General features: G+C 50.1%; 1 protein-coding gene across 1 annotated transcript; it reads right to left on the minus strand.

The window, feature by feature from the left end:
- Positions 1–4,397: 4,397 nt before the first annotated feature.
- Positions 4,398–4,955, minus strand: LOC127487004 (large ribosomal subunit protein eL32). The gene has a single exon (XM_070055201.1). It carries the CDS (start codon positions 4,894–4,896, stop codon positions 4,489–4,491), a length of 408 nt encoding a protein of 135 aa, XP_069911302.1. The 5' UTR covers positions 4,897–4,955; the 3' UTR covers positions 4,398–4,488.
- Between the last annotated feature and the right edge of the window lie 11,003 nt (positions 4,956–15,958).

Consider the following 15,958-nt stretch of genomic DNA (forward strand, 5'->3'; position numbering starts at 1 on the left):
GAAAAAAAAAAAGAAATGAGGCACTGATATACAGAAAAAATGATTTTATGTAGGAAGGAGTCTAAGTAATGAATTTCACTGTGATTTCTAAGGTGACGACAAACTTTCTCTTAAAGAAATGAACTCGTTTAAAAAATGGAGTAGAGTGGCTGGCGTGGTGGCTTAGTTAGGTTAAGCCTCTGCCTGCAGTGCCGACAGCCCATATGGGCACCTGTTAGAGTCCTGGCTGCTCCTCTTCTCATCCAGCTCCCTGCTAATGATGTGGGAAAGTAGTGGAAGATGGCCCGAGTCCTTTGGCCCCTGCACCCACCTGGGAGACTTAGAAGAAGCTCCTGGCTCCTGGCTTTGGATCAGCCCAGCTCCAGCTGTTGCGTCCATTTGGGGAGTGAATCAGTGGATAGAAGACCTTTCTCTCTGTCTTTCCCTCTGTCAGTAACTCTACCTCTCAAGTAAATAAATAAAATCTTAAAACAAAATGAAGTAGAGAGCAGATTTAAAAATACAAGATGAAGTGAACAAATCCAGTCTAGAGGGCTTTTGGTTCCTGAAAAAAAAACAAAAACAAAAACAAAAACCCGGTACCATGCTGTGAGAACTGATAACACGGCCGTGATGCCACAGCTCCGAGAGCAGGACCAGCGGTGCAAGTGGCGTGCTCGAGGCTTTAGAAGGACAGAATTCAGTGACCTGGGGAGGGAGGCATGGAGGCCATTCCTGTGTGTGTGTGTGTGTGTGTGTGTGTGGTGGGAGAAGACTCAGTGAGCAGAGACAGAATAAATGAAGGAGATGGAGGGTGTGGAGCAGCCCCGACTTCCACACAGCACAGAACTCAGAGTCGGAATCCAGAAACTTGTCACAAGGACAGAGTTTCGGCCTTGGAGGGGCCTGCTGGGGTGTACCTGCGTCTGCAGGTGCCCCAGGCCTCGGCAGGAGTCCCACGAAAAGGCACCCAGCCCGTTCGGCGTGTGGACAACAAGGACCCCTTGTGGTGCAAGGGGGAAGGGAAGAGACAGATGTAGCAAAGTCTGCGGGGGCCAGGGCTGCTGCCCGAGGGAGGATGGCCTGGGTGGGGCATGGTGAGTGAGGGCGTGGGTGAGGATCCTCTAGGACAGAGAAGGAAGGCAGAAGGTTCTAGAAAAACGTGCACTACTTCCAGTGAACTCAGGGACAGATGCTGTGTAGGGGCGGGGGAGCCATGCTGCTCTCTGTTTATTCTTGGGGAATAATCTCTGTTGATAACGCTGTCCTTCAAGGCCACCCCTGGCTGTTGGTGCCTGGAGGCTGGGGCAGGAAAGCCGGCAGTGGAGAGAGGCGAATGCGGCTTTCCTAGGTAAAGGCTCCGGGCTGGGAATCCTCCCCCCCCCATTTAGTATTTGTGTGAATCGCGCTGGCTCAGCAGCCCAAGCCTGCTCTCATCAAAGGAAGGGGCGACCCCCACATCCCTGGGTCTGACCCTCCTATGGGACGGGCTTTGTAACCTGCAGTGTGAGTGCTATTTGGTCCTCAGTCGCAAGGTGTGGCTGAGCAGGAGACTGAAGGGCTGGGGTCCGGTCTCGGGGCCTGACCCCTGTGGTTTCTCCTGCGGGTCCTCACTTCAGCTCAGCCTCAAGGGAGGCCCCAGTTGGCCAACTGAGTAGAGCAGCCCCTGGCTCTGGTAGAGATTTTTATTTATTAAAAAACTTCAAGGGACTGGCACTGTGGCGTAGAAGGTTAAGCCTCTGCCTGAAGTGCCAGCATCTCATATGGGCACTGGTTCGAGTCCCAGCTGCTCCACTTCTGATCCAGCTCTCTGCTGTGGCCTGGGAAAGCAGTGGAGGATGGCCCAAGTCCCTGGGCCCCTGCACCCATGTGGGAGACCCAACAGAAGCTCCTGGCTCCTGGCTTTGACTTGACCCAGCCCTGACCATTGTGGCCATTTGGGGAGTGAACCAGCAGATGGAAGATCTCTCTCTCTCTGTATTTCTGACTTTCAAATAAGCAAAATCTTTTTAAAAATTTTGAAAGTTTATTTTATTTATTTGAGAGAGAGAGAGAGAGGATCTTTTGTTGGTTCATTCTGCCTGTAACAGATGGGACTGGACCAGGCCCAAACCAGGAAATGGGAGCTTAATCTGAGGCTCTCACACGGGTACCAGGGTCTCAAATGCTTGAGCCATCATCTGCTGTCTACTAGGGTGCACATTAGCAGGAAGCTGGAATTGGAAGTGGAGCCAGGGCTTGAACCCAGGCTCTCCAGTAGAGGGCGTGAGTGCCCCAGGTGGCACCTTGACTACTGTGCCAAACACCTGCCCCTCTGGAAGGGACTTTATAAGATGATTTTATCCTGGGGCCAGCACTGTGGTGCTGTGTGGGGGAGGCTGAATCCGGAGAGGCCTAGAGGAAACTTCGTGAGCCTGCCTCGAATTTGAAAGCCTGACTTAAGTTTCAAATCCCTGGTAGCAGACACCCCAGCCCCAGGGCGCTTCTGCCTAAGGATCCTTAAGGTGGTAGAATAGGAGTGGCTAAGACCCTTGTGCATCACAACAGCCCACCCCTTGCCTGCATCCGCTCATCCGCTCTGTACCTCAGCTATATATACACCTCCCTTTCACAATAAAATGAGACCCTGCTTTTGCTTCGACTGGGCTCCACACCCCTTCTCGGTCAAGGCAAGCTGCGGGCAGCCTGCCTAAATCTCCGGCGGTGGCGAGGAACAGTCACCGCAGTGCAGCAGATTAAAGCTCAGGCCTGCAGCACCAGCATTGCATATGGACGCCGGTTCAAGTCCTGCCTGCTCCACTTCCAATCCAGCTCCCTGCTAATGCACCTGGAAAAGCAGCAGATGGTAGTTGGAGTCCTTGGGCCCCTGTACCCACATGGGAAACCTGGAATAAGCTCCTGGTTCCTGGCTTCTGATAAGCCCAACTCTGGGAGTTGCAGCCATTTGGGGAGTGAACCAGTGGATGGAAGACATCTCTCTCTCCCTTTCTCTCCCCCCTTCCCTTCCTCTCTCTCATGCATGTGCCACATGTGGATGGACCTGGAGGACGTCATGCTAAATGAAATAAACCAGATATAGAAAGACCAGTGTTTCACTCTGTCACATATATGTGTATTTTAAAAAGGGCAAACACACAGAGACAGAGAATGAACCAGTGATTACTGCTGGTAGTGGGGTGGCAGTGGTGGGGGGACAGGAAATGGAGAAATGCAAGTCAAAGGCACAAGCTAGCAGGCATGTAGGATGAGAGCTAATGTACAACACGGCAGCCAGAGTTAATAAAATGATGCATTGGTGATTTTCACTAAATAAGTAGATTTCAGCTGCCCTTGTCACGTGCACTCAAAGTCACAATGAAATGATTGACTTTTTAACCTACTTCACGATAGTAACCACTTTATCATTTACATGTAACCCATAAAGTCATCTTGTAAACCTCAAACACAGTATTTAAAAAAGGTCTATCTGTACTCTCCTGTCATAACCAAGTAGCATGTGAGAAAATGAGGTTGGACAGGCAATGGCCACTAGATGGTGCCCTAGCAGTCCCAGGGCATCCCACCGACCAGCTTCAGACAAGAAATATGGTAGCTGAGCAGAAGGGGGAGGGCTGGATGAGGGAGGGATGCATTTTCATTTGATGACTTGTTGTCCTTCATTTGTAATGAGCCCGACAGGAGCGCCTCTGGGTTAATTTGAGGATAGCATGTGGTGGTTAGGTAACCACTGGGAGTGGAATAAACCACTCCATCCATTTGTTGAAAACTATGCAGCAGCTTCCTCTGGGGCAGTTCCTCCCACCCAAGATCCAGCCAAGCCCCCTCACCCCACTCCACTCCCAGCTGTGGTCATCCTCGGCTTTCTCAGAGGCCGGGGGCAAGAGCAAGGTCTGAATCAGGTGGGATATGTGTACACAAAAACAAGGCCACTATTTTGCTAATAAATATCAGCAGAAACCTGGCCATGGATGTGGGAGTAGATTCTAGCAGTGTCAGACCAAAGAGGATGGGAGAGGCCAGTGCCACAGCTCACTAGGTTAATACTCCACCTGTGGCGCCGGCACACCAGGTTCTAGTCCCGGTCGGGGCGCCGGATTATGTCCCGGTTTCCCCTCTTCCAGGCCAGCTCTCTGCTGTGGCCAGGGAGTGCAGTGGAGGATGGCCCAAGTGCTTGGGCCCTGCACCCACGTGGGAGACCAGGAAGAAGCACCTGGCTCCTGGCTTCGGATCAGCGCAGTGCCAGCCGTAGCGGCCACTTGGGGGGTGAACTAACGGAAAAAGGAAGACCTTTTTCTCTGTCTCTCTCTCTCACTGTCTAACTCTGTCCAAAAAAAAAAAAAAAAAAAAAAAAGAAAAAGAAAGTGAAGAGGATGTATTGATTAGGTGTATTGATTAGATAGTCTGCTTTTAATATGTTATTTCTTTTTTTTTTTTTTTTTTTTTTTTTTATGGAAGAGACCGGTTTTCAAGGTTTTATTTAAACACAAATAAAATGCGCACCCGAGCCGCCTACTCATTTTCTTCACTGCGCAGCCTGGCGTTGGGGTTGGTGACCCTTATGGCCAGCTGGGCCGCTCTCTCCACAATGGCTTTGCGGTTCTTGGAGGAGACGTTGTGAGCAATCTCTGCACAGTAGGATTTGTTGCACATCAGCAGCACCTCCAGCTCCTTGACGTTGTGGACCAGGAACTTCCGGAAGCCGCTGGGCAGCATGTGCTTGGTCTTCTTGTTGCTCCCGTAGCCAATGTTGGGCATCAAGATCTGGCCCTTGAATCTTCTCCGCACCCTGTTGTCAATGCCTCTGGGTTTCCGCCAGTTACGCTTAATCTTGACATAGCGGTCCGACTGGTGGCGGATGAACTTCTTGGTCCTCTTTTTGACGATCTTGGGCTTCACCAGGGGTCTGAGGGCGGCCATGGTGCCGAGGAGAGGGCAGCCACCTCCGGAGGCAGCGCCGAGGAAGAGAAGGGCTAATATGTTATTTCTTGCAACCAGAAGTGGCTCTAGAAATTTCCTAGTTGAATGACTGAACCTTGGATTCAATGATGGCATATATATATTTAGTAAGGTTTTAGTGCCAGAACGTTCCTGACTCAATGGAGAGGAAGGCATCCAAGACTTTGGGCGGTGGTAATGGTGGAGTCACTGATGAACTGTGCTCATCCGTCCCCCAGGTAGGTTCCCTAGAAGGCCCAGGCGACCCTCCCTGGATTCGGACATCGAGAAATGCATTGCTGAAGGTAGCACTTGTGCATCTGGACAGCTGTGGCAGTGGCCATCTGTGAGCCAGATGTGATGACCGACACCTCTGCTGAGCTGGCTCTCGACTTCGGTGGGAATAACGGGATTCCCATACAACAGAAGCCAAATGTCCTAACTCAGCCGCCAGAGACCGCATCTGCCAGAAAGACCAGGAGGCACACAGCGGTATGCAAACCATTTGGCACCTAGGGGTCTGTGCTGGGACTAATTGATGATGGCACACCTAAGAATGAAAAGAATTAACAGCTCATTACAACATGCTTGATTTATATAGGACGTCTGTTGGCTCGAGTTGCCTCTCATCCGCTTTCCAGATCAAAGCCAATTCTAGACTTCGAGTCTCTTGACTGAAGGGTGATGCTGTGGCTTGAATACTTGTCACTCCAAACTCACACAGGAGTTCAGTCTCCAAAGTCTTATGTTGATGATACTAAGAGAGTGGAACCCTAATCCAACTACAGCACCTGGAGGTAGGACTTTGTGAAGGGATTAGATTGGATCAGGTCATGAGGAAGGAGTCCCTGTGACCAGATCCTGCTGAATTTCTAAGGGGGGAGAGAGACAGACAGAGAATGAACATAGACATTGCATCCTCTGGCTCTTGCCACGTGATGCTCTGTGCCAGCAAGAAGGCCATCAACAGAGGCTGAGCCAATGGGACCCACCTGAACTGGGAGCGAAAGTAAACCTCTGCTTTATAAAGTAGCCAGCCACCGGCATTTTGTTATAGCACTGCGACATTGGCTAATACAGAGGATAAAAGTCCGTGGATTTCAGTTCATGTTTTCCCCTGCCTTTCCAGTGCTTGCTGAACTGTGTGTGGTGCCGCCACCAAGCCAGGCACGGGGACCAGGCCCGGACACAACAACACGGCTTACCCGACCAAGGCTTTTTGTTCATCAGTACTGCAGAATGCTTCAACTGCTGACTGAACTAAGCCCTTGTTACGGCTCCCTTTCCCAAAGGGCCCAGCCAGTCCCTGAGGGCAGATGGATGACATTGCAACACTTCTATCGTGGAAGGAGACAAAAACTTTTCCTTGCTGCAGGAGATAGTATATTCTGAGAGCGGATTTTTCTTTCCTACCCCAAAATCTGGCAGCATCACCATCTGGGATTACAAAATTGCTTCTGATCAAGTCATTTAAAAAGAAATACAGCAATGAGTTCATGCCTGTGGAATTAACTGTACAACCACACACCCGGCCATCACCCAGAGGCAGCAGGTCTAATAAGAAGACACAAGGGGCTACCGGAGATTCAGTTATGGTAGCAATTGAGCGATTACCATCCCCTCGAAAGGACAGAGCCCTGTGTCAAAGGTTAGATTGTCTTTGGATCCTGGATAACCACATGGGTCTGTGGTTCCCAAAGTCAGAATACATGGACCTTGGAATCAATGGAGGACGGGCTCGTCTCACTGCTGAACCCCATGGCCCACTCACAGACTGCTTTCCATCTCTGTGACCTTGACCTCTGCTGCTTGGAATCTTAATTCCTAAGGAACAAATGAACGCCTCTACCAGGAAATACACCAACGTTCCGTTGGTTTGGAAAATGAGACTGCCGTTTGGCCTTTTTGGGATCCTCATGCTACTGAACCATCAGACAAAGAAGAGGCTGACTCCGGGGCTGGGGTGGTGGATCTTGACCGCCAAAGAGAAACTTTGGTTGTTGCCAGTGTGTGGAGGCGGGGAGGACTATAAGTAAAACTCTGGGGATTCAGGATTTCAGTGTCCAATAGCAAAGGTTAGGAGATGACAACTTCCCCGTCCCCTGGCTAAAGGGCAAGATGGATTCATTCCTCTGCTTTGTAAAAGCTCCCAACCCCTTGAGGGACTGCGAGAAGATAAAGGAAGTGTGAAATGCATAGTAGAAGAGGAAAATAATAAATATCAATGCAGGCCTCATGGCCAGTTACTTGCTTGTGTGCGTGTGCGTGTACGTGTGTCTATGTGTGTGTGTGTATCCACTACTTTCTTCTCTCTATTACCCACATTATTTTATACAAGTTTTGTTGGAAGTTAACTTTGCGATTTGGGTTTTAGAAAACATATTCAGATGAAACTGTGACTGCATTTGAGAAGTAGCAACCATGGCCCAAGGGACAAAATGACTGCTGGGAATTTGTAGTTCTGCGTTTGAGGAGAAGGAGACGCCGTCTTGCTTTGTACGCAGGACAGTTGCATTTCTGAGGAGGGCACGGAGTCTTCTGTGCTATGTCGAAGATTTTTGTGGAGTGGAGGCACGGAAGCTGGACGGCCAGACTGGACTGTGTCCGTGTTTAAGAGTTGCCGCTCAGCTCCACGGCCACCCCGCCGCACTCCGCTTTGTGGCCTGCAGCCGGGACCCTGCAAACCATGCTTCTGCTTTTCCCGCTGCCGCTGCCAATAGAGGCACTGGACTTCAAAGCTGGAGGAAGAACAAGAGGTTTTCTCCTTTCTGCCTGGTTCCCGAGGGTTTCCTGTCTGCTTGTGGTTCCTGCGAGTGTAACCCCAGCAGGTCTTGACCATAACAGAAATATGTCCTTTTGGTCGCAGCAGTTGAATCCAGAGGGTGGTTTTTCTAACAACTGCGGTACCTGCTTCATCATGTCCATCTCTGGGATGCCAGCAGTGGCCAGCCAGAGCCCCTCCAGAAGAGACTCCGCTCCTGGTCCCCTGGGCCTCCCCCTGAGGAGCTAGGGGAGCAGTCTCCTACCCAGGGAGCTGAGTTTCAGTTCCTCTAGACCTCTCTGCTCAGTTTCTGACTTTGAAAAATCGCAGCCTTGCTCCTTGGGTTCCTCGAGCTCCGAGTGCCTGTAGCCCTCACGATTCGCTGGGGTTTGCTCTCGTGTCTTTAGCTACTGTGGCGGTCGGTTGTATGCAGCAGCGTGGCTTGGCCGTGGTCCCCGGTTACCGGAGCAGATCTGAGTCAGGCGTCGTTGTGAAGGTCTCCTGTGGATGAGTGAGCATGCACCCTGCAGCCACTGGAAGCGCAGGAGGTCACTCTGCAGTGGCCATGGGCCCCCTGCCGTCAGTTGAAAGACCTGAAGAGCAGAGACTGAGGCTTGCTAGGGGAGCAAGAAATAAATCCTCCCTCCAGACTGCAAAATTAGCTCTTGCCTGACAGCTTCAACCTGCTCTGCGCCCTGCAGGCTCCAGACTTGCCAGTCCCTGCAACTGTCTAAGTTGATTCCTGGAAATAAATCTATTCATATATAGAAAGCGATTGTGGTTCTGTTTCTCTGGAGATCCCTGACTGATATGGACACTTTGTTCAGATCTTTGTACCTATCAGCATTTACTAAACTCTCTCTATTCAAATAACTGGTGTGGTTCCATCTCCCGCCTTAATCTCAACTGATTCAGCAATGCACCATTGGAAGTGGTTAAGATACAACTCCTATACGTGATCCCAGTTGAAGCAGATGGCCTGGGCAAGATTGTGGTCAGGAAACAGAACGTTGCTTAGGGAGATAAATCAGGTGCAGCAGCAGAGCGTGTAGGTTACAAGGCAAGCAAGAAACAACGATCATTCCATGGATCAGGTAAGCAGCACTCTGCAGTGCACAGTGGGAGGAACCAGAGCCTCTGCGGCCAAGAGCTGATAAAGTTGTGACAAGAAGACCCTCTGGACAGATGCCGATCTGGGAAACAAGCACTGCCTTCTACCAGGAAGAGAGCCGAACACCACGGGTCATAGCAAAGACCAGCAGAGTGCGGGCAGAGGAAAGCACAGTGGGTCAAAGCAAAGCTTCTCTCTGGAGGTGGCTCTATGTAACAAAGTGCCTGTAACAAGAGCCTTCCAACCAGAGCCACCAAGCACTTCCGCCACAGATCTGCACTCTGGGTTGGGCTCCTCGAAGGCAGATTGTCCCTGTCCCACACTATGCTACTGAAACATCTCAACTGAGCTGGCAGATCCACTCTCCAGACCTGGGGAGCTCCGCCAGGACCAGGGCAGTGAGCTGGGAGCCCCTTTTCCATGTGGGGCTCTCTGCAGGCTGTTAGAGCCCACCTGTGGCTGGCTTCCAAGGACAAACACCCCAAGAGAGGAAAAGTGGAAACTGGCAGAGTCAGTAGCAGTGTTTCTCCTGCTGACAGAATACATTCTGTCAGTCAGATGGTCCAGAGCCCGGATCCAGGGGGCTTGATTCAAAACTACTGGAAGAGACCAGCGCAATTCCACCCTCAGTGATTCCTACCTGGCAAAGTTCACTGGTCAGTTGTTTGTAGTTCTTTCCCGCTGGGTGGATTTGGTGACACAAGTCCCCTTGGAATTGTGAGTTACAGACTCTTCTTTACTCTTATATGTGGGTCTCCCTTCGTTAGGTCAATTCTACCTACCTGATTAGAAATCATGACTTTGGGAATTAGAGTTAGCAAAACGGAAGTAGCATAATCCTATGTAAACAGTCTGAGACAGAAACAACACCAGGCAAATGTATCTCAAAAGCAACCAGAAGAGTGAGTGTTTAGCCAAGCAGTGCGATGCCTATGTCACACATCATAGTACCTGGGTTCGATAACTGGCCCCAGCTCCTGACTTGAACTTCCTGCTGCTGCAGACCATTGTTCAAATAAATGGGCTCCTGACACCCATGTGAGAGATCTGGGTTGTGATCCTGGTGCCTGGCATGGAGCCTGGCCCAGTTCCAGCTGTTCTGGAAATTTAGAATGTGGATCAGTGGATAGGGGCTCCCTCTCTGTGTCTGTCTCTCTCTCCTCATTGCTTAAAGCAATGAGGTTTGAAAAAAAAAATGTTCTGTAGAGAGGAATCAAAAGAAACATGACAGCAGAGCTCTCGTTGGAAACAATGGAACTGAGAAGACAGTGGAAGATATCTTTAAACTACCGAAAGAGAAAACTGTCAGCCTAGAACTCTATACCCAGTGAAAATATTTTGCAAAAATGACGATAAAGATTTTTTTTCAAACATATAAAAGTTGAAAGCATTCATTGCCAGCAACAGGCTCTACAAGAAAAATTACAGAAAGTCCTTTAGGCAGGAAGAAATGACACCAGCTTGAACTTTGGGTGCCCAGAAAAGAACAATGATTACTGAAATGGTACTATGTGTATAATTTTTAAAAAGCCTATTTAAATGATAATTGTTAAAAAAACAATAACATGGGAGAATTTTGGAGTTTATATCATAAAAATAGGTAAAATGTGTAACAATGATAGCATGAAGACTGGGAAGGGAAATGGAAGTGCAATTTTATAACATTTTTATATTTTATTTGAAGTGGTATACTGTGTTCTGAAGGCAGACTTGATGAGTTACAGGTATAAGGTGTATAAAGATGCATTTGAAACCTTAAATCAGTAAGTTGCATGTAATAAGCCAACAAAAGAGATAGAATGGAATAATGAAAATGCTTAATGAATTCAAAAGACAGTAGAAGAGTAATTAAAGAATAGGTGGCACAGATAGAAAACCGATAGCAAGGGGATAGCCTTAAATCTAGCCATATCATGTCACATTAAATATGACTGGTCTAATATACCAGTTAAAAAGAAAAGATCATCAGATTGAATAAAAAACAGAAGAACCAACTGTATAAGAAACATATTTTAAAGAGACACAGAAGTTAACCATAAGAGAATGTTGACTATGCATAAATATACGCCAGCATTCAACAAAAGTGTGTTCTCTCTCTCTCTCTCTCTCTCTGGATTTCATAGCAAGGAATATATGAGCAGGGCAGGAGAGAAAGATTATAATAGAGTGGAAAAAATTGTTAGGATTGCTAGATGTGTTCATACTCTTGATCGAATGATGGACTTACGGTGTACAGACGTGTCAAAGCTTATCAAATTGTACACTTTAGTTACAATGAAAAATGTAGAAGCTTACAGAGAAAACAAATGAAAATCATCCTCCCTTCCAGATCCCACTTCTGTTTCGAGTCTAGCAGTTCTTAGCATCATCTAGGTCTGCACTGTCCAACGTGGTAGCTACTAGCCACAAGCGGACATTCAAATTCAGATGAATCAAAATGAAAATAAAAAGCCCAGCTTCTTAGTTGTAATAGGCACACTTCAAGAACCCAACAGCTATTTGTGACTGTGGCCACTACACAGAACCATGCAGCTTACAGAACATTTCTGCCCCCCCCCCCCCCCCCCCCGGGAAGTTTTCTAGACTACACAGAGACTCAGATGCTCCATCAGCAACTTGGATCTTTCACTGGCCTCTTACTGAGCTCTTCCTTTGTGCGAGAGACTTCTAGGACCTCTGTATGATCACTCTAGTTTTTACTAGGAAATACAAAAGATCAGAGCCGGTTAAGGAATGTCTGCAGGCTTGCAGTTAGCAAATGGTGTACCTGAAAGATCAACCTCTGTCTATCTAATCCCAGAGCCTGAACTCTTAGGTGAGGCTCATATCTGATGACCACGCCACACCTCTCATACATGTGTGATGTCTTCTTTTCACATTTAATAAAAGAATCTTTTATTCATCTCTTCTAAAGTTTATCTTGTTACATTAAGTTTATTGTTCCAGATTGTTAAAAAGTATTTTGGGATCCTCAGCCTGTCATTCTGTATGCCTCCCAAGCCTCACATATCTGGTAACTTTGTTAAGCACTGTCTCCTAAGCTTCATTCAAGTTGGTTGCAAAAGTCATTGATGAGACAAGAGAAGAGACGGAGGCCAGCGGTCAGCTCTGAGCCCCTCCCTCTCTTTAGGCTGCCTCAGTTCACCAGCCTGTAATTTCAACTTATTAGTATCCCACCTCCTTCCTGTCCTTACAGCCAAATCCAGGGGGTGTGCCTTGCATTTGGAGCCTGAAGACCATTTACCATAAACCAGAGCTGTATACTGTTATTAATTAGCTGATATGCTTGGCTTCCAGATGTTCGCCAAATGATGTGTGCTTCTGACCAAACAGGAGGCCTGGGAGGCTCAAAATTCTGGCACCTAGTGTTGACATGTGTCATTTCTACTCAGCCCTCCTCCTCCTCCGCCCCCTCTTCCCCCGCTCCCTCCTCCCCCCCCCCCCCAGCGTCCTCCTCACTGCCTCCATCTCCAAATGGATTGTTTTATGATCCATCGCTGAGAAACAAGCAGCAGTGGCTTCAAACAACAGTGATGGTGTGTTTGCCTGGTTGGCTTTCTTTCCACCTGGCCTCCGCTGGGGTTGCTTGGACCCCTGGGGTCTGGCTCAGGGAGGCTCTCTTGGCACAGCCCTGAGGGTCTGGTGATCTTGCTTCACACATTCCTGCCTCCCACTCTCCCACCCCACTTCCAGACTCAGCCCATATTGACCAACATGTGTTTCCGGTTGTCAACATGTTGTCAGTCATCTCCTGGCGTCCATCCAATGCGTCCTTAAAGACTCTGCCATGGTGTCCCCTGCAGCTAGAAGCTGCCCTCGGTGCCCCCTCCTGCCACACGCCACTGAGTGCATTAACCCCTCCCTCCTGTATCCACAGCATGCGGAGGAGAGGAGAGAGAGGAGAGAGGGGAGAGAGAGGAGAAGAGAGAGGAGAGAGAGGAGAGAGAGGAGAGAGAGGAGAGGAGAGATCTTTCACCCATTGTTTCACTCTCCAAAGCAGCAGGGGCTGGGCCAGGCCAAAGCCAGGAGCCTGGAATTCAATCCAGGTCTCCCACGTGGATGCCGGGGATCCAGGTAACGGAGCCTTCACCTGGGCCTCTGGAGGTGTGCATCCCGGGAAACAGGACTGGGAATGGATCTGGCACTTGAAGCAGGCTCCGCAGTCTGGGATGCGGGCCCTGCTGTCGGCTTCTTAACTCCGTGTGACAATTCTCCCGCACGATACACTTTTCCATGCACTTTTTGCAGACCGAAAATTCAGCCCTTCAACAGCCTGGATCATCGGCCTCCCGCCCACCCTGAGCTCACTGGTGCTGGATCCTGGGAGAGAAGCATGTAAACCTCTGGATTTCCTCTCTATGGGCTCAGAAGGGCAGCGTCTCTACGGCACAAGCTGAGGGGCTTCTCCAGCATCCCGCTGGGCTTTCATGTTGACTTTGCCTCAAGCCAGCACGGGTGGCCGTGGGGAAGCATCCAAGAACTGTGTGACCGTCCACGCCGTGGGGAGGTCCTGGACATTCATTCACTGAGCATTTGAGGAGCACCTGCCACGAGCTACATTTGCGGGGTGATGTGATGAACAAGACACACAAGATCCCTGCCACCACACAGTTTATTTCCAAGCCAGAACTTGACCGTAGTTTTTTCAAACTAAAAAATTGGTCTAACGAAGGAGCCATCTGGTCACCAACAAAGACTCAAATTCAGAGACAGGGTCTCAGCCCCCTCTGACCTTCAAGTCTGATGGGAGAGAGACTTTAGAGTCATTCAAACAATCTAAACTGGACAGAGTGCAAAGTGCTGAGGAGAGACCAAGGAGAAAAGAATGCGGTGAGAGCAGTGAGGAAGAGCTTCCTGAAGGAATTGCCCCTCGCTTTATGTTTTAGCCTTAAGCTCCTCTCTGAAAAGGTGCTCACAGCTGGCTGGTGTACAGCACACCACATCGAATGAATGTGTGCTTGGAACATGGTGGAAATCCTCTGGGCAAGGAAGTGTGATGGACAGCAGCCCGAGGGCAGGGGTGAGGCCGTGGGAGCTGGCTCTGGGGGATTGGGCCTGGCCTGCTCCTCACCTTGACTGTCTCAGGTTGGTCCGCCCTCCTCACTCTGCCACCTGCTGGCTATACGTAGGCACTGAGCCAGCACCTCCTGCCCAACCCCTTCCCCCCAGGTCCCTCCCCAGGAACTCCCTGGCTCCCAGTACCCACAGGTGCAGCTCTTTACAGCCTAGCTGGGTGTTGAGCTCCCTAACCGATGCGGGGGAAACCACGTCCAATTTCTGCGGAATCACAGTGCCCCTGCCACGCCTGGGCTTGCTGGTTGGGGTGGGCGCTCTCAGGCCACTCTCTCCACCAGGTGCTGTTCTGCTCGTCCTAAGCCTGGAGAGACGTCTTTATTTCTGCAGGAAGAATGGTTGAGGTGAGGAGAGCGACAGGGATCCTGAGGACGGAAAGAACACTGGACTGAGAGTTCAGGGGCGTGGGCTCGGGGCCCCGATCCACCCGTGTTCAGCTGTGTGGCTTTGGGCAAGACGCCTCTCCTCTCTGAGCCCCAGTGACGTCCTCACCTGTAGGTGAGAAGGCTGGCCCGGACCATGTCATGTCTGATGTGTGATGATGTTCAGAGTGCATGTGCTGGAGCCGGGCTGCCTGCAGATGCACCCAGCTCTGCCACGTACTGTAGCCTGCGAGCCCTGGGGGAGGGACTTAGCAGTGTTCTTGCCCGCAGTAATAGACAGGAAGACAGAACCGGCCTCACAGAGCAGGTGTGAAGCTCAGGAGAGAGAATGCAGACAGGTGTGTCACCCAGAGCCTGGGCAGGGAAATGGGTGCCAGCCCTGCTGGCTGTGACTGTTCGTCCAGCTCCTTCAGGCTGGGAATTTTGAGTATGTGGACATGCAAAAATGCTAGACCCTGGAGTGGAGGCATAGAAATCATGGAGACCTGCTACCGCTCTTCTAGTTTCCCCAGGTGCAAAGTGAGATGTAAGGACTGTAGAAGAGAAGGATCTCGCCTTCTCTCAGGACCTCTCATTTCTCTGGGCTGCCTGGGAAGAGGTGCTACTATGACAGGTGTACCTTGGCCGGATGGAGGAGGGGAGTGCCATGTTTATAAGGTGCAAGATAAAATAGGGGTTGGGGCCGGCACTGTGGCATAGCGGGTAAAGCCGCTGCCTGTGGTGCTGGCTACCCATAAAGGTGCTGGTTCGAGACTCTGCTGCTCCACTTCCGATCCAGCTCTCTGCTGTGGCCTGGGAAAGCAGTAGAAGATGGCCCAACTCCTTGGGCCCCTGCACCCGTGTGGGAGACCCCGAAGAAGCTCCTGGCTCCTGGCTTCAGATCAGCGCAACTCCTACTGTTGTGGCCAGTTGGGGAGTGAACCAGCGGATGGAGACCTCCCTCTCTCTCTGCCTCTTCTTCTCTCTCTGTGTAACTCTGACTTTCAAATAAATAAATAAATCTTAAAAACAACAACAAAAGATAATTAGGCCTTCATCTTCTGGTGTAGTAAGCTTGCAGATAATTTCTAGAATAAAGCATTAAGTAATAGCAGTTGGCACATGCTCTTTAGAATTATGGAGCTCAGTGGGAGGAGAGGAAGCCAAACTCCAAACCCTGACGTTCATGGGGAGCGGGAGTAGGGGCCCAGGGGCTGCCGTAAACGCTTGCTGATTTTCATCACACGCCTTCTAAAGTCACCTTTGATAAGAAGCAAGAATTTACCCAGAAATACAAGTCAACGCATTGTGCTGTCCTGGAGTCAAGGCTGGAGGGCGCTAACCGTTCAGCTCTGAGTCTGCCACTTGTGCAGGGACTGTGTTCCAGGCAACGGAGCAGCAGTGGGGTCACAGGTTCAACATTCCCGCAACATTCACAAGAGCAGGGTGCCGCAGCTTTCCTTTAGCTCGGTGACCTTTCCCCTCTGACTGCGGCGTCACACAGGCCTGCGTGCTGGGCAGCAGCAGGGAGCCCACCACATTTGGGAGATCTGGCTCAGGAGTCGTTGACTGGGGATGCTGTCTGCTTTGAGAGACATCTGTTTATGTGGTTTGTCACCACATCTCTGTGTGGATGAGGCCTTGCCAGCCACTCTTGGGTAAAGATAGCATTTAGAAATACCCCTTTCAAACACCGTGTGGCTCTTATCACTCACTGGAGCTGTGTGGACACAGGCA

This window comes from Oryctolagus cuniculus, chromosome 13 (assembly GCF_964237555.1).
Source record: "Oryctolagus cuniculus chromosome 13, mOryCun1.1, whole genome shotgun sequence".
Classification (NCBI taxonomy): domain Eukaryota; kingdom Metazoa; phylum Chordata; class Mammalia; order Lagomorpha; family Leporidae; genus Oryctolagus; species Oryctolagus cuniculus.

Excerpts from the sequence above, each read along its gene's own strand:
- LOC127487004 (XM_070055201.1), bottom strand. The coding sequence starts at position 4,896 with ATGGCCGCCCTCAGACCCCTGGTGAAGCCCAAGATCGTCAAAAAGAGG.